This window comes from Anguilla anguilla, chromosome 17, assembly GCF_013347855.1.
Source record: "Anguilla anguilla isolate fAngAng1 chromosome 17, fAngAng1.pri, whole genome shotgun sequence".
Classification (NCBI taxonomy): Eukaryota; Metazoa; Chordata; class Actinopteri; order Anguilliformes; family Anguillidae; genus Anguilla; species Anguilla anguilla.
In genome coordinates this window covers 12,975,680-13,002,623 of record NC_049217.1, presented here as the reverse complement: position 1 = coordinate 13,002,623, position 26,944 = coordinate 12,975,680, and the positions used below count along the sequence as shown (strand labels likewise).

The 26,944-nt window shown below is 44.5% G+C and overlaps 3 protein-coding genes across 4 annotated transcripts; all 3 read right to left on the bottom strand.

Annotated features, from left to right (window-relative positions):
* Window positions 1–3,189: 3,189 nt before the first annotated feature.
* On the bottom strand, window positions 3,190–10,948 carry mosmoa (modulator of smoothened a). Its single transcript, XM_035397238.1, has 3 exons — window positions 9,941–10,948; window positions 7,360–7,572; window positions 3,190–3,476 (listed from the first exon to the last, which is right to left on the bottom strand). Exons 1-3 carry the CDS (start codon window positions 10,044–10,046, stop codon window positions 3,292–3,294), a joined length of 504 nt encoding a protein of 167 aa, XP_035253129.1. The 5' UTR covers window positions 10,047–10,948; the 3' UTR covers window positions 3,190–3,291.
* Window positions 10,949–12,822: 1,874 nt separating this feature from the next.
* On the bottom strand, window positions 12,823–20,152 carry LOC118217364 (cytochrome b-c1 complex subunit 2, mitochondrial). Of its 2 annotated transcripts, none has more exons than XM_035399308.1 (14): window positions 20,014–20,152; window positions 18,641–18,727; window positions 17,964–18,113; window positions 17,554–17,618; window positions 17,227–17,283; window positions 16,730–16,854; window positions 16,543–16,640; window positions 16,181–16,238; window positions 15,795–15,890; window positions 15,377–15,576; window positions 15,040–15,120; window positions 14,602–14,678; window positions 13,494–13,647; window positions 12,823–13,134 (listed from the first exon to the last, which is right to left on the bottom strand). In XM_035399308.1, exons 1-14 carry the CDS (start codon window positions 20,044–20,046, stop codon window positions 13,051–13,053), a joined length of 1,365 nt encoding a protein of 454 aa, XP_035255199.1. In that variant the 5' UTR covers window positions 20,047–20,152; the 3' UTR covers window positions 12,823–13,050. The 2 variants fall into 2 exon arrangements, with proteins under 2 accessions (XP_035255199.1, XP_035255198.1); XM_035399307.1 differs by lacking the exon at window positions 18,641–18,727 and adding an exon at window positions 18,502–18,603 and having other exon boundaries at window positions 20,014–20,125.
* Window positions 20,153–21,942: 1,790 nt separating this feature from the next.
* Window positions 21,943–26,553, bottom strand: anks4b (ankyrin repeat and sterile alpha motif domain containing 4B). Its single transcript, XM_035397452.1, has 2 exons — window positions 26,219–26,553; window positions 21,943–23,494 (listed from the first exon to the last, which is right to left on the bottom strand). Exons 1-2 carry the CDS (start codon window positions 26,377–26,379, stop codon window positions 22,363–22,365), a joined length of 1,293 nt encoding a protein of 430 aa, XP_035253343.1. The 5' UTR covers window positions 26,380–26,553; the 3' UTR covers window positions 21,943–22,362.
* Between the last annotated feature and the right edge of the window lie 391 nt (window positions 26,554–26,944).

Genomic DNA, 26,944 nt, shown 5'->3' with positions numbered 1-26,944 from the left:
TAGTTTAACACCGACAGTACAGGACATGGCCTCAAAACAACTACAACAAAATCAGGCACAGAGTAGGCTAATATAAAAAAAGTATCTGCCGAAAGTATAGTGAGGAGATATTCACCAAGAAGAGTCAGGGTTGTTCTGTTCCTTCTTGCTGTGATTGACTGAGTCCCTCTCTGGAGTAAATATATTTTAAATTTTGTTTATTTATGTGTAATATAAGTTGTGTTTTTGTTTTGAAAAAGATGCTTTTAATTACACAGGCCTTTAATTGGTGAAATGTGAAGGTAGAACACATCCAGTTTTACTCCATTTCAAACATACATTTGATGGCCCAGAAATAGTGACCAGAATTCTTTTAACATTCTTCTTGCAAACTTACCAAGGACACCTTGTGCACTCTACATCCCTCATTAATAAGAGACTTCCCAAACCCTTTCAGAGGATTTATTCCTATAAAATCACTCAGTAACAAAAGGGCAGGTAATGTAGAAATGGCTTTCATTCTAGTAAAAAAAAAAAGAGAATTTATTATTCACCGAAAGACAATAAGGCTGAGAGATCTCTCAGACACAGACCATGGCAGAAGGTCATTGGTCCAAGTGTAATTGGATTAGCTATAGCAAGCTCATGTCTCTGCCAGGAAATGGCAGGAAAGTGATGTCACATCCTCTCTGATCCACATGGAGATGATTTCATATCCTTTCTGTCTTGTGTCATTCAAGCTTCAAGAAGGGCTGATGCCATCATTTACTGAGTCAATGGTTCACCATGGAAACATAATTGGGGGAAGTGGTTGTATGCTATTTTTTTCTCTTTTACTTCCCTAATGTGATACATCACTGCTGTTTAACCAGTAATCTGACACATCTGAGGAATCAATGGACAAGAGTGAGTTTTGTAGGAAGAGAAACTCAGAAAGGTGCTTGAATAATTTAAAAATCAATTTAATTTAGCATAAACAGAAAAGAACCAAAATTAGATAAACATTTGTCCACCAGGCAAAACCAGGGCACATTACCATACTTCCACAGACATATCTTTCTCTGTTCTTTCTCAAAAATGAAACTGCATTTTTAAAATCAGTTTGTTTTAGATGGATGTGTGACCAGAACAGAAGCATGTAGGCGTTTCCCAGTTCCCCATAATATGTCTGCCAGTTTCATCTTCCGCTGAGCTCTCAGTTAATTAAACACAGTTTAACAGCTACCGGCGATTCTATTTTTACAGACATGAGGCGTTAAAATTGTCCCCACGGATGGACAGACGTTAAGGTGTTTTGCCAAGTCATTTATGGCCATTTGAACCCCTTTAAACAGATGAGTAACAGGCAGGTATTTACTATTATTATGAGCAGGTGTTCAGTGGGGCCTAGGATCAGTCATTGAACAGCAGTGAATAAAGTTTTGCATCAGCGTTCCTGACCATGCTGCGCTCTGTAGTGGAATCCAAAGTGCAATACAGTACGTCCATGCCAATGAACACTTTAAAAACTGTGGTAAATAATCACTTTAATTTCTTATTCTTCCTCACAAAGTCTCCAAACAAAAAAACTCTGTACATCCATCAAGAGCAAAAAATAAAACAATACTGATTTTGTTCCATCATAAACATGATATTGGCTTGTAACAGCAGGTATGCTTTCTCTTACACACATAATACTGAGATTATTTAGCACTCTCGAGTTAAGCAAAGGAAGTCTGAGAAGAACGTTGCTTACATTTTAGAGTTTTTTCTTGATAAATTTCTCTTCAGTCCTCAAATCCCATTTGCTATTCAGTCAAAGCTTTTTTCTTTAGGCTCAGATTCTAGCAAACCACAATGCATTTTTCCTGAACTTGGAGAATCATGTTTATTAAGCAAATTCTCTTTTTTGATCATTACAGAACACAATCAGCTTGACTGGCAGTTTCAGAGATTAGCAATAAATACTGTGGAAGAACTGAAAAATAACACTCTTGAAGGCATTTCTCCAAAGTAAGGACAAATCACCTTGTGGTTAGACTGAACTGAGCCCTTAGTGACTGACTGATCAGGGCATCGGCTTGTTGAGGCCAGAAATTGAGGCCTCAATTAAGGAAAAACAAACAAAATAAGTGGATGACAAACACTGAGGTAAATGCACACTGTTGGTGTTGTTCTTTAGTCAACACACAGTGCTTCCTTTAGCAATCCAACATAAATTCATAAATTTACATTTTATACAATATAAAACATATCATGGCACAATAACAAAACCATAAACAATATAAACTATTTTCATATCCATCAGGAATCAACAGAAAGAAAGAATCAGGTCTGTAAGCCAATCACAGAAAAACATGAGAACTGACACTGCGCCTGTGTTCCATTCGGTGACATCACCAGACCAGGCCTTCCTGCCTCAGAGAGAGAGTACCACACGGACCGGACCTGCAGCCCGGCATTTATTTTAAACCAAAATATTAATAATAATAATAATAAGAACGATGATGAATGAAAAATAAAACTCCAAGCTTTATCACAGACGTACAGCTCAACGTCTTAACTCCCCTCTTCTGATTTCAGGATGGGCAAACACTGGCCACTCCACCCTAACATTGGCTCTCCACTCCTCACTCCCCTCTCCCCCCCTCCCCTCTCCTCCCCTCTCCCCTTCCCCCCCTCCCCTCCTCCCCTCTCCTCCCCTCTCCAACTGCAGAGGGTATGAGCCCTCTCCGGTGTGGCACATTTCTGAGAGACCCCGCCCCCCCCCCACCCCCACCCCGGAATCTACCAGGTACTGCAGCCTTTGCACAGCCTGTTTCCTGAGCTGCCACCAGGGGGCAGTAGAGGTGGCACTTCAGTGGGTCAATACTCGGAGGATTTCTCGACATACTTTTGTGAATATAGGGACCCAAATATAATACTAATCATAAAAACCATAATAAACACAAAAACGAACAGTTGAGGAAGAGGGTAAAAGATTCATATATATACATATATATATATATATACATATATACATATATATATATATATATATATATATATAATTACAAATGTGTCATTAGTGAAATACAGGTCCTCTGAATGTGTGATGTCACAGTGCAGGAGCAGCTGCCATGGCAACCACACAGCTGGCAGTGCGTTTGGGCGTGCCCACGCCCCCTGCTGCCCGGGTCATGCTCTGCGGCGCCGCGGGGCTCATCGTTAGGCCCTTTTTGTTCTGTTTGATTTTTTTTGTGCTTTTTGCTTTGATGGTCATTCTGAAATACCGGTCTTCACAGAAGCCCCTCTCCGCTGGAATTTCAAACAGACGTCACCGGAGGAGCACCGTCAGCCGGGCAGGCAGACTTTCCCCGCGAACAGAAGTCCGACTATCGTGAAAAAGATGGAGAGCACGAAGAGGACGTAGGAGGACCCCACCACCGTGTTGTTGGGCAGCTTGTAGGGCTGCCCTCCCACCTCGTTGATGTAAAAGCCGATGGGGAATATGAGGGCGGCCATGCAGAACAGGATCACTGCGGGAAGAAGAGGGAGAGGAAACGGTTAGCCAGCGTCTTCACTTCATACAATCATTGTTATCAAGAAAGATGACTGTAATTTGCAGTCTGGTTGGTGAAGCTACAAATAGCACTTCCTGCCGCTCTAGCGTTAGCGCTCCTTTCTCCGTAGATGCCGCTGCTCTTACAAGCGGTAGAAGCACTTAGCATTGTGAGCCGCTCTGGAAATGCTACAACGCTTCCAGAAGGAACAATGACACAAAAGAATAATAATGAATGGTTTAATGATGTTTTAATGCTGGGAGGGGGGCCAGAGGCAGTGGAGGATCCCAACAGATGATGTAATAGACCAGAAAATCCCAACAACCTACTCTATCTTCCCCACACAGAGTACTGCTCCAGACAGCAACTCTTCACTTCACTTTCCATTCAAATGCCCCACTGGCAGGAAACAGTATATAAGCACAGCCGATAATTCATGAAAGCAGAAATAATTCACGAACAAAGAAACCAATCAGCTATATTGTAGAGATAACAATAGTTTCTATATGGCTTATTACAACTACAGTGCTTTCAGAAAGTATTCACTCCCCTATTAATTATTTATCATTTTAAAATTATATTTAAAATAAAACTTGAAAATGACTTAATTGTTAAGTATTCACCAGATGTACTTATATTTTCCTGGTAGATCACACTAAGTACATTAATGAGGCCCACCTATGTTTATTTCATAACCCACCAGTGTTCATTTGCATGTAGGCAGAATAAATATCACAGACATTGAGGTTGCAGAACTGAAACAGCAGATCAGAACGGTCAGGCTGCAGTGAAGACAAAGGAACTGTCTGTGGAACTCGCTAAGTGGCAAAAGGTACAGGAAGTGCTACTGTCAGAGAAGGGATCAAGAGACCAGTCACAACACCGACACATTGAGCTGATGGCCAAAATGGCGGGAAAACTGTCCAGAGGTCAATCTCTCGAGCACTTCACAGATTCTGCCTCTTTGGGTGAGTGGCCAGACAGAAGTCACTTCTGAGAAAGTTTGCCACAAGCTATGAGACAGACCCTGAGACCTTTCCGGACAAAGGTTTTGCAGTCTGATCAGACTGACGTCAAAGCTTTTAAGCCTAATAGAAAAGTGCTACATTTGGCGCAAACCAAACACACCCCATTAGCCAGGTAACAACAACCGTACTGTCAAACATGGTGGGAGCAGCATCATGCTATAGGGTTGTCTTTCAGGAGGAGGGACAGAGAAGCTTGTCTCCGTCAAGGCCAAGACTGATGAGGCCAAATACAGGCAAATCCTCTAAGAACCCATTTCGGTCCACAAGAGATCTGTGTTAAGAGTGAAGATTCATGTTCCAACAGGAAAATGGCCCAGAGCACACAACAAAATGACAAAGAAATGACTTTATAACGAGAAGGCCTAATGGAATCGCCCAGCCAAAACCCAGGCTTAAATCCAACTGAAAATCTGCAGTATGACAGGAAAACTGTTGTCCACAGATGCTCCGCTTAACTTGGCAGAGTCGGAGCAAATTTCCATGGAGGAATGAGCAAAAAAAAAAGAAAGAAAAAAGACACAAAATCTATCACAAATCAATTTAACTATCACCCTCTCACATTAGGTCAATGAATGCTACCTTTAATATTCATGCAGGGCATAGCTCATGTGACATGGCTTATAAAAGCCTTTATGAAGCCAGAATAGGAGCAGCATCTGCTTGCGCGGGCAGAGGGAGAATTTCCTCCCGTAGACTTGCCTCGTCTTTATGAGGGGCAATGACGGGGGCCATTTTTAAAGCATCCCCGAGTGCTTCCAAATGGAAAAGAAGCCACCTCGCCTCCGAATGAGGACAGAGATTTGAGATATCGCGGCGTCCTTCAGCGCAGAGACTTCCTAATTCACTTTGCGCGCTCCGGTCAGGTCCAGGCCCGGCAATTTCCACCGCTCCCAGCCCCACAAACTGAATCACGAGTGCTGGAGATACGGAGAGAGCGGGACTCATCTAATTTAAGCAGCTTAAATACTGCGACTGAGCATGTGCAGTCATAGCAGTCAGGATTCTGATATGCGAGAATTAACTTTCGCAACAGAAATCACAACTTTTCCAATGTTTGTGAAATTAGAGGAAAAGTGCACGTAATTTCTCTGAGGAAAAAAATGCAACATGACTAGTATTTAGTCAAGTCAGTTTTAAGAAGACTAATCAATTATATGCAATAATTATAGGCCAAAATGTCCTTGTACACTGCGTCTTAAAAAGCATTTGAACAGGATGCGAGACCCGGATCATTACCATCAGCACGGACACCAAGTGCCATAAAAGTCAAGTACATTTTCTGGAATTGCCTGTTAACCTTGGAAGAGGGGCAGCTAGAGTCTGGCAGTTGTTAAAAAGTGCCAATCTAAGTGTTCGTACATGACACGCACACCCTGGCACTTACAGAAGCAGTTGCACAGCGTCTTTCCAGCCTTCCATTACTTTATGCTCTCATGGTTTCGAAGCAAATGCTTGCGTCTCACCTTATTCGTGCAAAAAAAATCCCTTTTTACATTGAGCTCATGGGTGTGACCACTGCTCACTCTACGCCATGTAATGGTACCGTTCACCTCCAAGGAGACAAGATTAAAGCCTGAAAATAAAACTCGAAGAGGGACCTCGTCATGGATGAACACACGGGAGAACCACCCGGCACGGTAAAAACATAATTTGACAAAATCAAACCCACCTCAATTTCCGGGAGTGTGATGATAACAACCGTTTAAAAAAAGTAGACTGGTTTGTCAAGCACTGCTATTCTAAGCATTAAAATAAAATGCATCAAACGCTTAACTGTGCTTTAACAGCGCACTGAATTTGCCATGGTACAATTCTCTTAATGGGAAAAGGCTAAATAAGTTCTACCTTAAAATTAAAGCCAGTCACTCATTCGACAGTGACTCAGACACGTCATCCAAAAAAGGGTCACCCCACCATTTGTTTCTAGCGAAAACATACCAACATATGAAGATGCCGCTTTACACTGCTGGCCTTCGCCGGACCCCAGCACCAGTGGATCTGGCTTTCCCACTGACCGCACTCTCTCTCTTTCCGGTAAGCCGCTTGTCCGCCCCAAAATACCCCACCAATCGCACCCTCACATAGCCAGACAATAGCTGAGCGTGTTGACGTTTCTAAATTCATCCGCCCGAATCCCTCCCTCCACTCCCTGGCGCTCACAGTGAAGGACTCAGCACGCCCTCCCCTCCCAACGCCCACCTGTCAGAGCGGAGACAGCGGGCGCACTCGTCAAGGAGCGTTCCGCGTCCGCGGCCTACTTCATCATCACACCCACACAGACGCCTCGACGGGGTGCTGTAACTAAAATATTGCCAGCCATTTTGTGACACGGTGGGAAGGAAAGACAACAAAAACAAACAAAACGCACGTAATCCGAAACACAGCGAGACACAAAATTGTAGCGCAGCAGGCAGACGTGCAGCAACCTCCGCAAGACATTTCAACCCGGTGCAAAAGGACCAACCATAACACAGCTCACAAGCCTCGGAGGTTGCCAGATTAACTCGAATCCCGCAGGAATGAGGATGGCTCCACTGAAGGCTACGGAGCACGTGGGCTAAAGGGTTTCTGAGCGCAGTTTCATTTGACCAGACCTTCCCTCGCTGAAGCGTGCGCATTATCTCTATGGTGTTTTCATCCAACGCTAATCCTCCCATTCCTCCAGCGTGCAGAAGCACAAACCCTGTGCCTCAGGCCCTGAACACGGCCTGGCTTTAGGGGTCACTTCACCATAAAGCGCATGAGAAATGCAGCTTAGAAGCTGCAGAGGAATGTGAAATGACAACATTAAAGACGTGGAGGAGAAAACAAGTGGCATTAGGTATACTCACTCCCGGTGAAGGCGATCCAGCGGGCGTACTTGGTGGCGTGGCGGTGCCAGTGCGAGGCGATGAGAAGGCCGCAGGTGAGGGAGAGGGAGACGATGCCCATGATGATGAAGAGCAGCGTGATCACCCACTCCGGCGGGAGCCGTGGAGGGATGCAGGTCCGCTCGCGCCCGTGGATTGTCTGGCACTGCCGCACCAATCCCACCGTCAGAGCACCTGTGGCGTAAACGCAGCACCCAATCACAGCACAGCAGACACAGAACTGTCCAATCACAGTGTAGCAACGCAGTACCTAATCACAGCGCAGCAAATGCAGAACTGTCCAGTTACAGCACAGCAAAAACAGAACTGTCCAATCACAGTGCTGCAAACACAGCACCCAATCACAGCACAGCCAGCACCGTATCATCACAGCACAGCAAACGCAGTACCCAATCACAGCGTAGCAAATGCAGCACTGTCCAATCACAGTGCAGCAAATGCGAACACAAGCACAGTACGCTATCACGGTGCAGCTCACTCACTCAGGATCACACACATGCAGCTGGTGGTGCCCCTGGGCAAGGCACCGAGCCCCATAACTGCTCCAGGGGTGCCGCAATGTGACTGACCCTGTGCTCTGACCTCTCTGCTGATACAATGCATCTATGTAAAGCTGGGGTGCCCATCGCTGTTCCTGAAGATTCTGTAGGTTTCTACTCTAACCCTGACAAAGCACACCTCATTCAACAGCTAGAGAGCTCATTCAGCTGCCAAACAGTGGAATCAGGTGTGCTAAATTTGGACTGAAATGAAAACCTACAGGACAGCAGATCTCCAAAGATAGAGTTTGGCAGCCCTGATGTAGAGGGACTATAAAAGCGTGTATCGAGGACAGAGATGCAAAAAAAAAATATATATATATATATATATATATTCCAGGCACTTTGTGTTAATTGGCAATAAAAGTGACTGTGCAACATCATGCATTTTCACAACACTGACTTCACATTCCAAATGAAGTACTTTGAAAGCCCTCCAGGAGCCTGCCCAATGACAAACAACAAACCCAGCAGGATACCCTGCCAGGCGGAAATGCACATAAAACCCTCGACTAAAAACAGGCTACGCTGTCAGTCAGCGCTGGACTAATTGCTCAGAGAGTCTCGTACAGAAGTGTGATGCCACCCTCTACCAGAACAATCATTTTTGTAATATACCTGGAAGTGGACCTGACATGCTGAGTATCATGCCTAGAAATGTCTGTTCAGATCATATTTACCGACAACTTATTAAATGCAAATATCAAATGGACTGTTCTTGCAGTGGCTAATAAATTCACTTATTAGTGTTCAGTCATAACATGCACCAATCTGAACAGGAAGACTGGACGAAATGGGAGGCTGCAGAGACGGAAAAGGTTAATACACACACACACACACACACACACACACATACACACACTTAAATACCTATTCACCCACACGCATACACACACAGAGCATGCACAATGTTAGCACACAGTCAGTGCTCATTGGAAGCGGTCGTGACAGACGAACCCCCAGTATGTGCGGAGTTCACACCGGAGTTCTCAGGGTAACACCCAGGTACACATTCTAACCTCACACTGTTCCACAGTTCAATCAAAAAAGACTACTACAGGCTCACGAGTGACTGCTGCTCCTCACGCACCAGTAACCAAAGTCCAACCAAACTAAATAAGCACGTATTTAACCTTACGATCGAACATGTCAGTTTATAATCGTTTTCAGCGATCAAATAAATGTAATTTACTTCCAGGCTGCGCACGCTGAGCGACGTCATCACTTAAGTTTACGGTCGTCAAATCATAGACAGCGAGCTACTTAGCTATTATAGTTGATTAGCCAGTGTTCGATAGCAACAGTCATATAATAGATACGTTACAGAAAATATTAAAAGCAAGCTACACAACTACGAACAGGTCCCATACCACGTTTACCCTAGTTATGGGACATTTCACGTTCAACACACCTGCAAACCGAAAACGATAAAATAAAAGTTTGCTAGCATTCAGAAACCCCTTTCTGCTAATCATACAGAAACGGGCAAACCATCATTCTGAAAATAATGGCCAAAAGTTAGCTAGAAAACCCTTTACTTAATAAAAGGAACGTGTTACTAAAGTGCTTGCTGGTTATTAGGTTGATCCGTAGGCGAGTTGTATATTCAATATACGCACCCAATGGATAAGACTTAAACAAAAGATGTCGATGCTGATGAGACGTCAATAGATCTCGATTGAAGAGCCCATATCTTTGTTTCAAGGATTAACCAAAACGATAGCTAGCTAATTTATAGGGATCATAAAACGACAGGAACAAGCTATCTCGCTATGTAGCTACTAATCTGTTACGAATCATTATCGGGTCCAAATAAAATTCCATAGCTTGTATTGAGACAGCTAATGTTAGCTAACAGAAGACAATAACAGCTAGCTCGTGTGTGTGTATATGTATATATATATATAAATATATATATATATATATATATATCCACAGATAACGTTATAACTTTCGTCAATTTGCTCCTCTAGAAAATGCCGCTAGAATATTATTTCCATTACCTGCTGATTCTCCAGTGTTGATCCAATCTGGATTTGCAATACTTGCGATGGCAAAGATATCGGCTGCAAGGAACAGACACCCTGAGATTATAGTGAGTTTATCCATGTTTTATGAATGCCTTTGGGGGGTTTTGAAATGGGTAAGAGAGACAGAGAGGTGTAGATATATCCAGATGTGGAGAGTGGGTCCGTTTTCCCCAATTCGGATAGCGGTGTTGGTTTGGGGGTAGAACTAGCTAACGTTAGGGTTCATCAGTTCTGTCTCGCCCCATCTAGACGTATTAGAATGGTTGAGATTCAACCCTCCATCATTCCATCATCACGGCTTTCGCCTTGCTTGCAGAAACTCAAATATGCCATTCAAATCCAAAATAACAAAAGGACAAAACAAAAAGGACAATGATTTCTCCCCAATGTCACATCTGTCACCGGGGGACTGGCCTCCGACCCTTTCCCTTGGTAAGCTCCAAGAGCTCCCAAAATGTGTATTATAAAACCGAGGCCCCAGCGCACTCCAGCTCCTTGGATCCAGCTAGCTGCAGACTCACTGAGCCCAGCCGAGCCGTGCGGGTCGGACAGCGGCCCTGTCAATACATCAGAATCCACCAGTGCGAGCGCATTAAAGCAGTAAAGTATTCTTGTTCAAGAAGAAAACAGATATCCGAGTAAGTTAAAAGGCGTACAGCTGCACCGTTTCTCTGTTTTCAACACATCCTACAGGAAGAGGGAAAGCCATACTGTCTTGCGTATTCATGTCCCCTTTTCCTCCGCTGGAATGGCATCTGCACGGACCCGTTAGCAAATTAGCCAGTTGCATCAATAAAGCGAGCAGTCATAGAAGCGTACGCTTTACACAGGACAATATTTATCTGTGACTATAAACGTGCATCCGGTGCAGTGATCGCATCGGGGAATTGTACCTCCCCGTTTCCCTTTAAAACAGCTCACTACACCTAGCATCCACACGCAGCGCGTTCCACAGACACAACAGCCCTCCTCAATCCTCGCGTTCGGGGGAGTTCTAATCTCGCGATATGATATGCCCTTAACAGGGGTCTTGGCAGGACAGTGCTCTTTTCTGTGTGTGGACATTGTAGGAACAGAGTGTGAAAATCTATTCGACTTTCACCCCGTTTCTTATATTTCAATGTAATAGCATCTTTCTATACATATATATTTTTAAATCTCAGTGATGAAATGGCATTGACTTTGTTACCATGCTGTTGCTGTGCCAAGTGAGCAATTAAGAAATTGGGCTTGTAAGCAGGTCGTTGTAGGTATGAATCCTATGAGAGGTGCTGTTGCACATACCTTAATATACCCTTGTTCATATTGTTGTATGTACCCATGGTGGGAGAGTTTGAAGGAATTGTTTCATTAACTATCCAGATAAGCAGACAGAATGCAAAGGGGTATTAGCAAGATTAATTTAACTGCTTTCATTGAGGGGAGAACAAACTTGTGTAGAGGCAGGGTTGTTTTTCCACAATTACCATTATGGTAGTTGAGGAGGCAGCAGAAAGGATGACAGGCCAACTGAACCTAAGAGCCCTGATTTTTTTCTCTCTCTCTCTCTCCCTCTGAGTTTTAACTATTAACTACATTTTATTTATTTCTGATATAAACTCCAGAACATTGGGCCTCGTTCATGAAACATGTATGATCACATTTGATTGTAAACTGTAAGAATGTTTTCAAGAAAATGTCAGCATTCATAATTTTTTTCTTATCTGTACTTGTTCATGGCTGTTTCCTCATGCTAATCACATGAACAGGATTGTGCTTAAAATTTACAAAGTCAGAATCCATCATCTCACACACTTGGGATACGTAAGGTCTGCACATGCTGATTTTTCGTAGGAGCATTTTAAATAACAGCAAGAATAATTTCAGAAAAGTTTTGTGAATGAGGCCCATTGACTGCATTTTGACAGTTGACAGAAGAATGGTTTGAAGTTTTGCACGGAAAATACCGCACCCTGCATTTTCTCAGCTCGTTGGCTCCCCCTCCTGGTAATAAAACAGAACGACTATCCTGGGACACTAGGGCAAAAACATACTTTACCGTTTCACAATGACCAACTGTCACAATTAGCTGCATGTTCAGTCGCCACACGAAAACTGGAACCACTCAAATTTGTGTCACACAATAATTTCCAGGGGGCTCAAGTGTTGGTTAAAGGAAGCTCTTGTGTTTGTAATTGCATAAGTCTTGTGAGACTTATCAGCCAGTCAAAACATCCTTGTGAACCAACTCTCCATGATACGTTGGGGGAATACACAACCATATTGCTATGTATGCAATATAAATATGGGGTTGTCCTCAGGTATGATGGTAAAGAAACAGGTCGCACTGCTCGGAGGTCACAGGTCTGAGTCCTTGGGGATGTCACACCACTCTTCACTCTTGTACAATGTGACGCCCTCATATACTGTGGTAACATCTGGCATATGAACAAATACAAGGGGGAACCAGGCTAGCGCATGAGCACCACAACTAAGTGAGCGCCTTGACCATTTAAGGACCATGGATGCCATCAGGACTTAATTCCTCACAAGACAGTAAACATTACAGTGTTCCAGGTGGGTTGATGAGAGGTGATATACTGAGCTGCCGTTACAAATTACACAACCTTTCATCAGAACTTCACTTCCCATCAGCACCTCGGTGAAACATTTCCAGCTACTGAGAATTATGGGAGAAACAGTCTGTACAACAAAGAATAATTTCTAATTTTTACATTTCATCCAAAGAAATAAGACTAGGTTGCTTCATTAAAGGCTACATCTATAGCTTAAACATTTTCAATGGCTTTTAGACATGCAGCTGTTACAATCAAACAGGGAAATATTTTTTAAAAATTAAGCAGACCCACAAAAAATAGCATAGACAGACATTTTAATGAATTTACATTGGATATACAGTAGTGGACAAAATTGGAACATTTATCCTGTGTCTTCAAACTTAGCACAGACCAGACGATGAACAGTGATAAGCTGTTGCCAGTCATTTCCTGGGGACAAAGTTGCCATGGGAACCGGAAGTGAGTGGATCTGTTGACTGAGCAGCAATGGAGAGCACATCTCTGGGCCGATTCAAACCTCACTTTTCACAATTCATCTATGAAGGGCACGTTCATCAGATGTCCACTAGATACCATCGTCTTCTTCCCAGTCACAAACGTTTTTGCAGCCTGGTGAAGAGAGTGTAAAAAAACAATTGATCCAAATTACAGACTTATTTTCCCCCTCAAATGCACATTCATCCCTGCTCAATTTGTGGGCTACTTCTGAACCATTAGCAAAATCCTACATTTCACACTATAAGGATGTGTCTCCAAAAACAGGAGAAGAATTTTAGGTGCAAAGTGATACTGGAGCTCTATGTGCACTTAAGTGTGGTGTGGGAAGGTTACTCTGAGGTGTGAGGATGCTCGTGTTTTAGAGACTCTCTGCTTCCTGTACAGACAGAACCAGGGCATTCTCTCAGTGCTGAAACCCAGTGTGTTCACGGTCACCAGAATCACGCGCTCCAACAGAGACGGGGGCTCACATTGATGACATCGTCGGCAGTGACAGAGTTGATGTTCTGGATGACGGTGTCAGGGGCCTGGTAGGCCCCTCCCAGCAGCGCTTGTAGGCCTATCACCTCCAGGGCCCCGTCCGAGCACTCCAGAGCCATCAGATACTCCGCTGTCAGCTGGCTCCTGCAGAGTCACATGACCTGATTCAGCGCTATGCTACATGCACGCTCCTCTACTCAGCAGCTCCACACAGCTCACTCACTCACAGTTTAAACACACTCAACATGTAGCTAAGGCTAAGCACACAACGAAGGCTAAACGCTCAACGAAGGCTAAATGCGTAACAAAGGCTAAGTGCGTGACTAAGGCTAAAGCTGGGCGTATACTTCATACGAAGTTGAACATGGCGCTATTTACAAATGTATGTGCAGGACAGTTCACAGAAGTCTTTTATCAAACCCTCAAATGAAACTAGACTGTTTACTGTGCTGACGGTGTCAGCAAGTGTGGTGATGAAACAGTGCTCAGTTGCAAAACATCTGACTGGATCAGCATTATGTAAAACTTGGCATTCTTTTTTGACTGTTAACGCCGCACATCTAGCAGGTTCAGGGTCCTGACATAAGCAAAGAACTCAGGATATCCGCACCTCGTAATCACTCGCCTATACACTAGTGTTGTAGCAAGATACACAATTGTGTCTATGCAGGCTACACATGCCAGAGGCACATCCGTGTCTACCAAGATAGATAGCGATCCATATAGAGCTACTACTGGCAGATCACTTGCAGTCTCCTTCTATGTATAACTGTTAGCACAGAGGAAAGGTGAAAACACCATTTTGGAGTCAGATAACATTAAATGAATCCCGTTCCAGTAGCCCTGGGTAAGACTATACGCGTTCCTTCGCCACTCAGATACTTACGCTGTTTGGTGTATCTGAGGGGTCTCTTACATGTTTTTAGCTCATTTATATCCTAAGTTTGTTTCCGCAGCAAGCAGACATCCAGCTTAAGTGTGTGACTAAGGCTAAGCATGTGGAACAGAGCAGGAACAGGATGGTAAAATGGGGGTGTAGGAGGTGTGATTGTGCTGGAACAGGATGATAAAAATGGGGGTATAGGTGCGATTGCTCACTTGGCCCTGGAGAGGTCAGCTGAGCTGAGGCCTCCTTGTGCCACGCTGTCCACCTGGGCGACGGCTGCCCGGATCACCTGTGGAAACGAGCACACCTGTTCGTTTAACCCTGGGTAACACCCATCGGCACACTGCACTTTCTCTGTCATAAAGCACCGCCCCTCTCTACAGCTGGAGAGTACTTAGCCCCGCCCATACCTGCAGCCATGTACATTCTTTTACAATTTCAAAATTTAGCAGATGGTATTGTCAGAGTCTCACGGGTACATTGGCAGCACCCCAGCTGGGAATCGAACCCACAACCTTTGAGTCATAAGTAGAGCTCTTATAACTGGGAGATGGCTGTTAACACTCGGCCATTTCCCAGTGCATACTCCACTTCAGCTACCAGGCTCAGCAGAGACTGAAGGATCTTGGAGCGTGACCTGCAATACTCACATCTCCTGCAGAGTCGCACTGCGAGATGGTGTAGACCCCAAACAGCCCCGAGTCGGAGTAGTCAGCATTGAAAGCACAGGCCTACAGAGGAAGGGAGGAGAGGAGGAGTCAGGTGAGGTCACTGGCTTTCCCCTGCAGCGTTTAGCTCACTGTAAGCAGGACAGACAGACGCTCATTTTAACCTGGAGACCTAAAATGGCTGCCGAAATGAAACTGAATTTGTGCCCCAAGCTTTCGTCTAAGAGCTTGGACTTGTCTCAGCGCAGCTTTACAGTAAACACTGGAACTCTGGGCCATTAACCGGAGGTCACGTGATCGGGCCAGCGGCGCCACTCACGTCAAAGGGGCTGGGGGTTGCCTTGGCGATGCCTTGGCTCAGCTTGCTGGTGGTGTTGGAGCCGCGTTTGACGTGAGGCCCCGCCCCCAGCACGCGCTGCAGCAGGCTGAAGGCGCTGGCCTCCGCCGACCCCGACACCGCCCCCTCGCTCGCCAAAATGGCATGCACCAGGCTGTCGCCGTTCTGGTTCCGCACTTCACCTAGGAATGAGTCAGAGGTCAAAGGTCAGCCTCTTCCGACACCATTTATTTTCATATTATGACCATGTACACCCTGACGTCACAGCCCTATGTTATATCAATTTCTGCATTCAAGCCCAGTCAGCTCTCCCAATGCGCTCTCCCTCTAGTGGGGAGCTGCTCTTACTGCACCCTAGCATACATGGCTCAATGCCATGGGACACGGTTGGCACATTTACCTCCTCGGTATTGTGCCTTGGCCCCGGCGACGCCCGTCCCGCTGCGGACATTTAGAAACTGTTCGCCCACTTGCCTGAGCACAGAGTGCTGCACACCTGTGTGAACACGCACAAACACAGAGTTAGAATGCAGCCCAAATCTGCATGTGCACACACATGCACAGTCAGTATACAGCACAAATCTGTATGTGCACGCACAAACACACGTGCGTGGACACACACACACACAGTCAGTACACAGCAGAAATCTGCATGTGCACACACAAACACAGTCAGAATACAGCCCAAATCTGCACGTGCACACACAAACATACGCACATACGCATGCAATAACACACACACACAAACACACAGGCGCAGGTCCAGGGTTATCGAATGAAACTCACCCAGCCCCACCAAAGCCATCCTCGCACTGGTGAAGTTGTTCTGAACAAAAGAGTGCAGCTGAGGAGAAAACAGGAAGAGAGGTGAGCACGGGTGCTGTACCTGCTGCTCTGGGGTGGGTGAGAGAGAACCGGAACTATACTTGCTGCCATGGCAACACAGCTCTGGATTAATAAAACAGGCACTACACCTGCTCCCATGGTGACACTGGTCTGTGGTAAGAATACAAAACCTATACCTGTTGCCATGGCGATGCTACTGCGGGATGATAGTGGGCGCTATGTGTTGCCAAGGTAACACGGGTGTGGGGTGAAACAGCCAGTGATACATGTCTTGCCACACATTTTGCTGGTGTGGGCCTCACCTGTTCTGAGGTCACATGACCCACCATGTAGTCTGGGCAGTACAAAGAGTTGGACAGTGCATTCTTGTAGGCAGCCGCATGCAGCATTTCCAACACAGCTGCAATACACAGAACAGAGCGTCGGCTCAGCAGGTGGGACAACTCTGGGGTGACGAAAAGCGGTTGGTTTAGAGGACGCTGGGCTCACCGATCTGTGGAGTCTGATTGGCCAAGGCCTTGTCAATCTTCAGCCTAGACACGAGTTCATCCACTTCCCAAGGCCTGAACTCGGGGGCTGTGGTTACGTTTATCAGGTACTCCATGACGGTATCTCTACAATACACGCACACACAAATACTGAGAAAAGCATCGCCATGACGATGAACATGCATATGATCTTTGCTCAAATGATCCCTCCATTAATGGAGCATTTACATTCAAGGCAGCTAGCAGATGCTCTAACCCAGAGCAATACGCAGCTTACATTCTTTACATGCAATGCATTCATTCAGCTGGATAGTTTTACTGGAGCTATTCCGGCCGTGTAATTTGCTCAACGGTATAATGGTAATCTTCATTTGAGCCTACAACACTGGACTTACAAACACAGTTCCCTAACTATTACACTACACTTCCCACCCAGAGTACAGACACTCGTTCAGGAAGTGAACGGTCAGCTTCCTGTCACTCTGTTACAGTACTCACACATGGTCTCTCAGGCACTCCACCGAGTAGATCATGTTCTCCCTGGAGGAGGTCACACTGCGGACACACAAACACATGCCGTTACAAATGCCGTTACATTCTCGCCATGAACTAACAGATACACACACATCTTGACAAATGCACATACCATGAATGAACAGACACTCTTACACAAACAAACTGAGTTACACACACATACACCTTTACACAAACACACAGCTACGCACACAATCGCACGCACGCGTGACATTTGTATGACAGGGGTTCAGCTGCGGCACACAGGGGGACCTCAACTTTATCAGGGGCCCCCAGATTTTTTGCACTGACCTCAAGCTGCCCCCCACGGCCTCCACACCCCGACAGATCCTGAACGCGGAGGCCCCCTTCGTGGTCTGGAACAAACACCAAATCGCTGCTTTAACATGACGGACTGGAGGGGAGACTAAATAAAACCACTGGAAGAGAGCTCAGCCGGCCTCACTGCACACGCAATGTGCAATTATTAAACCCTTACTGTACCCGCAGACCACACGCTTTTCACACAAAGGCAGAAGGCAGTACTGACACAAACAAATTCACAGGAGCTTCAGGCAACCAGTTCACCCGTTATGGGGAACAGACAGAAAGAAGAGAGAAATTAAACAGGAGTGATGTGTGAGTGCGTGTGAGAGAGAGAGAAACAGAATGGGAGAGAGAGAGGGATGGCCTGCGAGACACTGTTTATCCTCAGTACTCACCAGGTTGGCTGCGAGTCGCAGCATGTGAGTGACGCCCTGGTTTTCCAGCGTTTCATAACGACTTCCTGCTTTCACAAACACGCCAATCTTAGAGGCCGGGGAGTAGGTCTCCAGGGACGCAATCACCAGGCCGTTGGGAAGCTTGGTCACCTGCAACGTCCAGTCAGCGCATGTCCACGCACAAAATATTACACGCTGATGGTCAGCCATCTTCTACAGATGGCATAACAACACTAATACCAGAAAGCCCTCCATAAATATTTGTACGAAGGCACTTGCACTTGAAATGTGAAACTGAAGAGGAAGCATACATTATACCAACTCAGCAATCTCATGAGCCATTATGAACGTGTTGATTTGCTATGTGGAGTCTACAAGATAAAAGGCGCACAAATAAGCATTAGCTTTGATGTGCCGTTACCACCACCCATTCACAAATGTGCAGCGTCCTTCGTGTTCATGCGGTACAGAATAGTACACACACGCGCAAGCACACACGCATGAATTAGAGATCTCAGCGGGATCGGCAGAGACGTACATGGGCATCTTGGTGGGGGAGTGCGGCCCTTTTGGGGAGATTTAAGCCTTTTAGCGGCTCTGTCAGAGACCTGGTGCTCCGGGGGGCGGCATAGAACCGTTTCTGTAGGAGAGAAAGATAGGTCAATGACCTCACTGACCTGCGCATCCTGTAGTTGAAGACTGATTCCTTGTGAAGCTGCCGCCACGTCGCGCTTAGGAGCGGCGTGGGCTGCATACAGCCTCCTCTGCGGGTCAGGAGGAGAGGAGGAGAACATTACACGCAGGTTTCGCGCCCCTGGCAACGAGCCGTGCGGGCGCGAGGAAGGATAATCATGTAACACCAAACGACTTGCAGCTCATCGCAGTTTTCCACTGGTTTATGCAGATCGGATTCTTGGATGAGGCAGCCCACCGTACTATCAGCGTGGTTTAAAAAAATTGTGCACATCACGTGAATAGTCCAATCAGAAGCCTCAAAAGCTCTCTCAAATTTCTGCGACACAGCTGGCAGTGCGCCACACAGAAGTTACCGTGGCGACCTGAAATGACCCCTGAAGCAGTATGTGAGGCAGCGCAAGAAACAGGGCAGTGTACAGAAACGAAATAAACTCGATATTATCCTACTGCTAATTTATATTATTTGTCTTTCGTGGCTTATTAAGCGCCGCCCGATTTGTCAAAATATGAAGGAAAGACGATGGAAAATGTCAGTGGAAAAGGAACGACAGCGTAATTCTATAACCCAGACTTGCGCACATTTCGACTTCCGATATAATAAAAGTGATGCCAGTTCAGAAATGATCAATACGTGCTTTGATTGGAGCTAGCCATCTACACAGTTACTGACAGCTAACGACAAGGGAAACTATCACACATAGCACCAAACATCCGCTCAAATTAAAAATGTTATCATTGGCTAAAGCTGAGTTTTATGTTGGCCTCCCTTAAGAGCACATTACTGTCCAGGCGCTTAACAAACAAGCCGGGTAGTTAGCTATCTGAGCGGAACCACAGCCAAGTTAGCGAGAGAAGATTATGATTATCCAAACGTTTTAACAGTTCTAACTTTGCCAACACTTCACTAGCTTAAATGTGTTGTTTTCCAACTGACAGAAATGAAGCAAATAAATTGAAAAGGGTACGTTAAGAAAATAAAGCAATGACCTTCACTGGAAAGAGATGAAAACCGGCATAACGTTAGCGACCTATTACTGAACGAACTTCCTGACACAACCATCATCAAATTTATATCCACAATGATCGGAACTGACTAGATATATAACAAGATAGAAACATAAATTGACAGCATCATAGACATAACAATTCAGCTATTTGAGCTTATTATAGCTAGCTTGCTAGCTAGTTAAACATTTCAGCTGCTGACTGGCTAGCTGGCGAGGTAGCTAGTTTAGCGAGACCAGCATAAAACCTAAACTTATTTATTTCATTTATTGTATACAGCAAGACACAAAATACAAAATGCGGCGCCGAAGAAACTACTTGGCTCAGAGAATGGTGAAAACTGTCTTACAGATACATGACTTAGACTTCGGATCCCCTTCATTACTGGGTCTCTCTCCTTCAACCACTACGAAAAGACAAACATGGCCGACTTTACGTCATACCCAGCATCCACCGCTCTCTTTTAACGCAACCGCAGCGCCAAAGATTCTCTGCATTGACAAAATGCCAGTACGACTTCATACAGGAAGCTCTTTCACTTCTGTACTGTAACCGGAACTCGTAATCAAAAAGTATTGGAAAACTGGGCCGAGAAAAGAAGACAGTTCTACAGAATTCGTGACCAAAGATCAAACAAGTTGTTAACCAACTTCTACAAACTGATCAGCATCTTGTGTCATTTTATTTAGTTTTTATATAAATTACTAATATACAATAAGACCAATGGGTTTGTTGTCTAATAAAATAGTTCATTACCTGGGTATAAATACAGCTCATGCATTGCTGTTAAAACTATTGTTTTTTTTTTTTTAATAGAAGAAAAAAACATGCATAGGATGGACCTGCCACTGTTGTTCACATTGGCTAATTTTGCCTCTAGGTGGAAACTCTTTCCCACTCAAAACACAGCGGCCTTGCTCATGCTCTGACCTGGAGTTGGTCCGTTGGTCCATTGGCCTGCACTTGAGTAACCGGCTTATATGGTCATTGGTTCACAGTGGGGTTGGATCACTGCAAATGTTTTTTGTGTGAAATTGATGGTACAGCAATATTTTAAATGAGCAGAGCATCAGCATCTGCAATGGGATTGTCACATGACCATGACCTGCTCACTGGCATCTCGTGTGTTATTTTCATACTCATTACTGTCATTAGTGTTTGAATTGGACTAGATTAATGTGCTTTTTAAGGTGGATTTTTGCTGGCTGAACATGTGAACATTTGTATGTGTGTGTGTGTGTGTGTATGAATGCGTGGGACTCTTTACTGGGACTGTTTGGAGATATATTTGGTTGATCTAAGTGTTCCAATTTTAGCTATTCTTAATGTTGTTTTGCTGCGAAATAGTGTGATGATGATCATGATGGTGATGATGATGTACATGTTCATTACAGCAAGAGTATGGATATCATAGGAAAACCAAAACAGCTGAAAAAGCTGAAGGATTCTAGGTTTCTGCATATTATTTTTTAAATTCTGTTACCATTTATGAGTGATAAGGAAGATTAATAACAATTGTTTCACCATTATGAGGCCCCACAAAAGGCCCTTAAATGAGACCACCTGGTTAATTGGCAGACCTGAAATTTCACTTCAAATAAAAAGCTAATTTACCTCAGCCATTAAAATACTCTCTTCCAATATGCAATATAAAATGCACAGCAGCAGAATGCAGCATGCAGTTTCAAATTAATGTATGTTCAGTGTAGTGAAGTGAACGAGGCGTTGTCGGTAGAGAGGAAGTCCAATAGATGATGATGTCACTCTCCAAACTTATGTTGTGATCTGGCTGGAGAGAGAGACTGGACGCCAAGCCATTCATTAGCAAATATTTGCGCAGATACACAGGCTCCTTTTTTGCTGCACACTTGGTGCATCATACTATATCCTACTCCTAACATAGAATAGACAAAGAAGACGTTATACAAGGAAGAATCCCAACGCCCTTCAGGCCAGCTGAAAAAAGAGGACCGAATCATGTTTTTTGACTCTGAGAAAGATTTTAGTGTTGTAGATGTCGAAACGACTCCCCAGTTCATTAAACAGTGTCTTTTGCCCTGAGCTCAGTGTGCTGCAGTGTTCCTTATTTTGGGCCAGTCCCTGTGAGTCTGGGTAAGGAGCTTTTCTCTAGACACAGAAGACATTCCACTGTTTGTTTTTATAAAGATTGAGTTATTTTAAGCCTCATGCTCATCTGATGGAGGACTGGGCTATAGGAAACGTATATGCTTTGTACAATCATGTTTCCTTCAGTTACTGTGTCAGGGTTGAAAACCGATTGGTGTACATACATTAACTTTATTTTTAATCATATTTTTTTACAGAAAAAAATTCATGTACAAATAATTGCTACACATGACTGAAATGAAGATGATGTCTGAATGACATATAAACTAAGGTTTTTGTTTTTGGTCGACACTGGATCCTTGATACATACACAAATTCAATTCTATTGCGTGGATACTCTCTTGTGTAATCACACTATTAATTAATTAAGAGGTGCAACTTCATGTACTGGAAAGTATCATTAAGAAATGCTCACACTCAGACACACACACGCTGATTACAGTGGAAAGAACCATACAGCGACAGCGTCAGTTTCCATGGCAATAAAAATCCCTAAAATCACGCTGAACACGCTGAACCGCAAATCGACCCTGTTTAACTCCTGCTCTTCCTCCTCTTTCCTCTTCCTCTCTCACAGCGAGCAGTCGGCCATGGCTCCGGGGTTCTGCAGGGCGGACTTCCTGCGGGCGGCGGCCTCCAGGATCTTCTTACGGGGCCCCAGCTGGATGCGCAGGCTCTTGAGGTCAGTGTCGGAGCAGAGCAGCAGGGCCTCCATATCCAGCTGCTCGCGAGCCAGCACCGGCGCGTAGTCCAGCAGGCCCAGCGCCGCCAAGAACCCCGCCAGTGGCGACATCTCCTCGTCCTCCTCATCCAGCCCAATGTCCTCGTCGTTCCAGGGCAGGTCGGGCTCCGCATCGCCCCCTGTCTCCTCGGGCTGGAACACCTCGCTGCGGATCCGGAAGCCCAAGTCGTCGCCGTCCGCACCCGCAAACTCCTCCGGCTCCACGCCCATCTCCAGGGAGAAGTTTTTCCGGAACACCATGTTCCCCAGCCCCGGCCTGTTGAATATGGACTCCTTGGCCGGGCCCGACTCCTCCTCTTCCTCCTCCTCGCCTTCGTCGTCCTCGTTAATCCCCCTAGACCCATCCTCCTCCCCGTCCTCCATCTCGTCCTGCTCACTGAAGACGTCCACGAAGCCGGGCCTGCTTAGCGTGCCATTGTCCTGCTTGACGAAGATGACGTTTCTGTCACCCTGGCCCTCGGCCACGCCCTTCTCCTTCTTGCCGAACTTGCGCTGCAGGGTGCCCTTGACACGAGCCGAGAGCGAGCCCGTCGCGTCCGAGGCGAGGAGTTTGTCGAACTGCTCGCTGACGCCGTTGACGGTGCCGGTGCCCGGGTGGCCGGAGGGGCCGGGTTCGAGCGTCGAGCCGCGGTGGAGCCGGTCCATCTTGCTCTGGTGCCTCTTCTTCACCTTCTCGCACATCTTCACCCGCCGCTCGGCCTCCTTGGCGGCCTGCTCCTTCAGCTTGGCCACCTTCTTGGCGTTGCGGGCGGTCTGCTGCGAGGCGGCGGTGTCCAGGAAGCGCACGCAGTCCATGCGGTCACGCGACGCCGCCACGTCCATGGCGCTGTGGAAGTCGTTGTCCAGGGAGAAGAGGTTGGCCCCGAAATTAACCAGGAAGCTGAGGATGGCCATGTGGCCATTGTTGGCCGCATGGTGCAGCGGGGTGTTACCCCAAATGTCGCTCCTGTCGGGGTCTCCCCTGTAAGAATGAAATGAAGATGAAGGCCAGTCATACCGTCAGCACCAAACACAACACACACACACACACACACAGCCAATTCAGCAGACAGAAGGGTTAAATACACATTTGTGTTTCAAGTATCAAATCATTTTTCATAAATCATTTTAACACAGCATCCATTATTTACAATGTAAGTATTAATATAAGAAATAATTTGAAAGTAGTTGAATGAATTTCATGTATCACTGTGTAGAATCACAGAAAACTCAACACTGAGGGGTGTTTATGTTGTAATTCAAAAGGTTTTAAAGAGAAATCAGCCTGGTGCCTTAAAGTTTCTTTTCTATCTGTATGCGAAAAAGCGGCTGTGATACAGGGCTATCTCTTGTGAATATTATGTGGCCTACTCTTTTGGTAATCGGTGAGCAATTAAGAATGAAAGTCCTCTCGTTGGTTTCCTTTACGGCCATAAAACTCCTAATCGCACCAGCCTAGCAACAGTTTATCTTTTTATTGTATTTCGTTTCTATTGATTTAATCACTGTACCGTACAGCAATTAAAAGGGTCAGTCAAGCATGTCTGTACAATCTAAAATTTGGACAAAAGACTCTGACACGTGGTTCCAAATTAGTAAGATTCCTGTGCTTATTGCAATCTGCCGAACAGAAGAAAATACATATCTACAATTCTTTGTATCGCAGTAGTGTTATTCATTAAAGTGAGTGACAAAAATAGTGTGTTCCCAGTCTTGAGAATATTGAAGCGAAATACGGAGTTTTGGCTCGGAACATCAAAACGAAAAGGAAATAGGCTACGTTCTGTTGGGAAATAACGGAGCCTATTGTTCTGTATTTGCATAATTTGCTTTGCCTGATTACATATTGGCAATGACTCAAGGGAATCGCATTTCTAAACAAACCGTTAATTGTTTTTGCTGCTGTTTTTAATAGTGTGCTAGAATACATTCAGTCAGATATTGTTAACGCACCTCCACTAGAGTTCGGAAGCTCATGGAAGAAGCGAGATGTAATCATTTCTCATTTTATGGACGGAATGGAATGAGGAAGTCAGATCTTCACGCTTAAAATGCCCAATAGGCCCGACTTCAACGGTCAACCGTTGGTTCCTAAATATATACATTTTAAATTTGTTAGCCTTTAAAAAAACAAACAAACAAAAAATAACAAAAACAAACAAGAGGTCTACTGCATTGCGTAGCTTCCGTTTACATAAATTACAGACATACATTGGTATCCATTAATTATATACAGTACTGTCATAACTAATAGGCGCGTCGTTCGTTTGATTTATTTAGGCTATTTCTGTCTAGTGATCACGTAAAAGTTTGGTCATAATCATGGTCAGCTACTTTGTTGCAGCTCCTTGTTTGTTGACATAACTTTGTCTACTTTTAAATAATTATGTTTTCACTGCAAAGCAATAAAGTTCCGTTTACTCAGTCTTGGTAGAATTTTGATGAGACAACTTAATCTGTTCAAATATTCACAAGTCTTTATCTATTAAGTTTAACTATGTTTTAGTATTTCAAACAAACTATTTCAAAGCTGTAACAACTTTTTAAAAGCTGAAATCGCATGATTCATTTAGCAACATTTCCGTTTTACAATGTAGTACACATTTACTGAAATAATGTTTTAAATATTTTTTACTTTCGGTGATTTTCCCTTCCGTCCGGGCATGATGGATTTGCAATAGCCATAGGTTGTAGCTAACTGTACCCTCCAAAAGTGTTGGAACGGAGTGAGTTCTCATTTTTGCTATATACTTAAGGCATTTAGAGTGGAGATCAAAAGATGGATATGAGACAAAAGTACAATCGGGTTTTATTTCATTGTGTTTAAATGCGTATATGTTTTACCATTTAACAGAAACAGCTGTCTGTGTGTTGTCCCCTCATTATCAACTGTGCAAAAGTAAGGTAAGGCCTAATGGATAGACGTAAAATTAAACCAAAGCAATAAAATATATAATATTTAGTTACAATAATTGTGTGAAGTCAACAGCTCACCAATTGTTTGGTGATAGTCAGCACTGTTTTTGTAAATTGCTAAAACATGAACGCATGTTGCTACCATGAAATAAAAGCTGGTTATCTGTACTTTTGTATCATATTAATATTTTGATCTCAAATCCTAATGCCTTAAGCGTTTTACAAAAATAGGAAATTTCACTCTATACTCTACATATTTTGGAGTACCCTTGAGCATGGCACTTGCATTCAGTATATACATCTGTATAAATTGATGCCATGTAAATGTTACGTAAGAAAGTTGTGTACGACGCTCTGGATAAAAGCGTCTGCTAAATCCCTGTGGGCTAATGTAATGAATAGGCTATTAAGCGCATTTTGATCAAGGATAGGTCTCTGTATTTTAAGTCCTTTGTGAAGTGAAGTATAGACTAGATCTGCATTACAGGAGACTTTTACAAACTACGGAAATCTATTTGACCAACACCTTCGACAGCAAACCAGGGGAGGCATGCACGTTTTTACGATTACATTCAATCGTAATTAGTTTACGTTTACCAGTTTACAATAGACTATTGCCTGCCTCTAAACTTGGTTTGGAAAAGTTTTCTGATTTCAGATCTGGCAGCCTATAGGGGAAGCTTTCTGTTCTCTGCTGTAAGCCCAGTTGTTATATAATCACATTAAGTGGCTTTTTAGGGCGCAAAATTCCACATAATCAAATTTTTATATAAATTAATGTCAGACTCACCCTCTGCTACAGATAAGCTGAAGCGCTTCGACGTGACCGTGAAAAGCCGCCCAAAGTGTCGGCGTCATGCCATCTTCATCTGGGGCGTTCAGGTCTTTCCTCGTTGCCTCTTTCAAGAGGTCCAAATAGCCATCAATGGCAGCTTTATGGTACCTTGACATAATTTACTACGATTTATTAGCAACAGATTTTGAAAAGCTTTATAGTGGCAGTCAACATCAATCCGTTAAGCCTGCAAACGAATCGCTTCAGCAGAACATATTCTGCATGGTCTCTCACTTTCCGCACGCTGTTAAGAAAAAAGCTTGTTGGATGTAGTGTGAGCTGTCAAGTAGTTGGGGAGGACGTCACCAACACCGAAAGAGCACCATAAATTGGAACCAAAGTCCATTAAAGATCGGCCGTGTCGGCTTAAGGTCGTATGGCAAATACGCAGTTATATCGCCTGGGTTATGGACGAACCCGTGTATCTGGCATTGTGATTATGTTTAAAAGCAATTTGAATAGAAACCGGCCAATAGCCCACACATGAGGAGGCAATTTAGGTTTTCTTCGCGTCCTATTCATAAAAATCTGATATTCAGGTGGAACGAAATTTTATTTCTTTGTATATTTTTAAAATATTTTTTAAAGTGTCACGCTATTTAGGAAATAAACTACACGGATGAGCATATTACTTCTCATAGCCTCAGTTGTGTTATAGAATAGGCCTAATATTATGTGAAG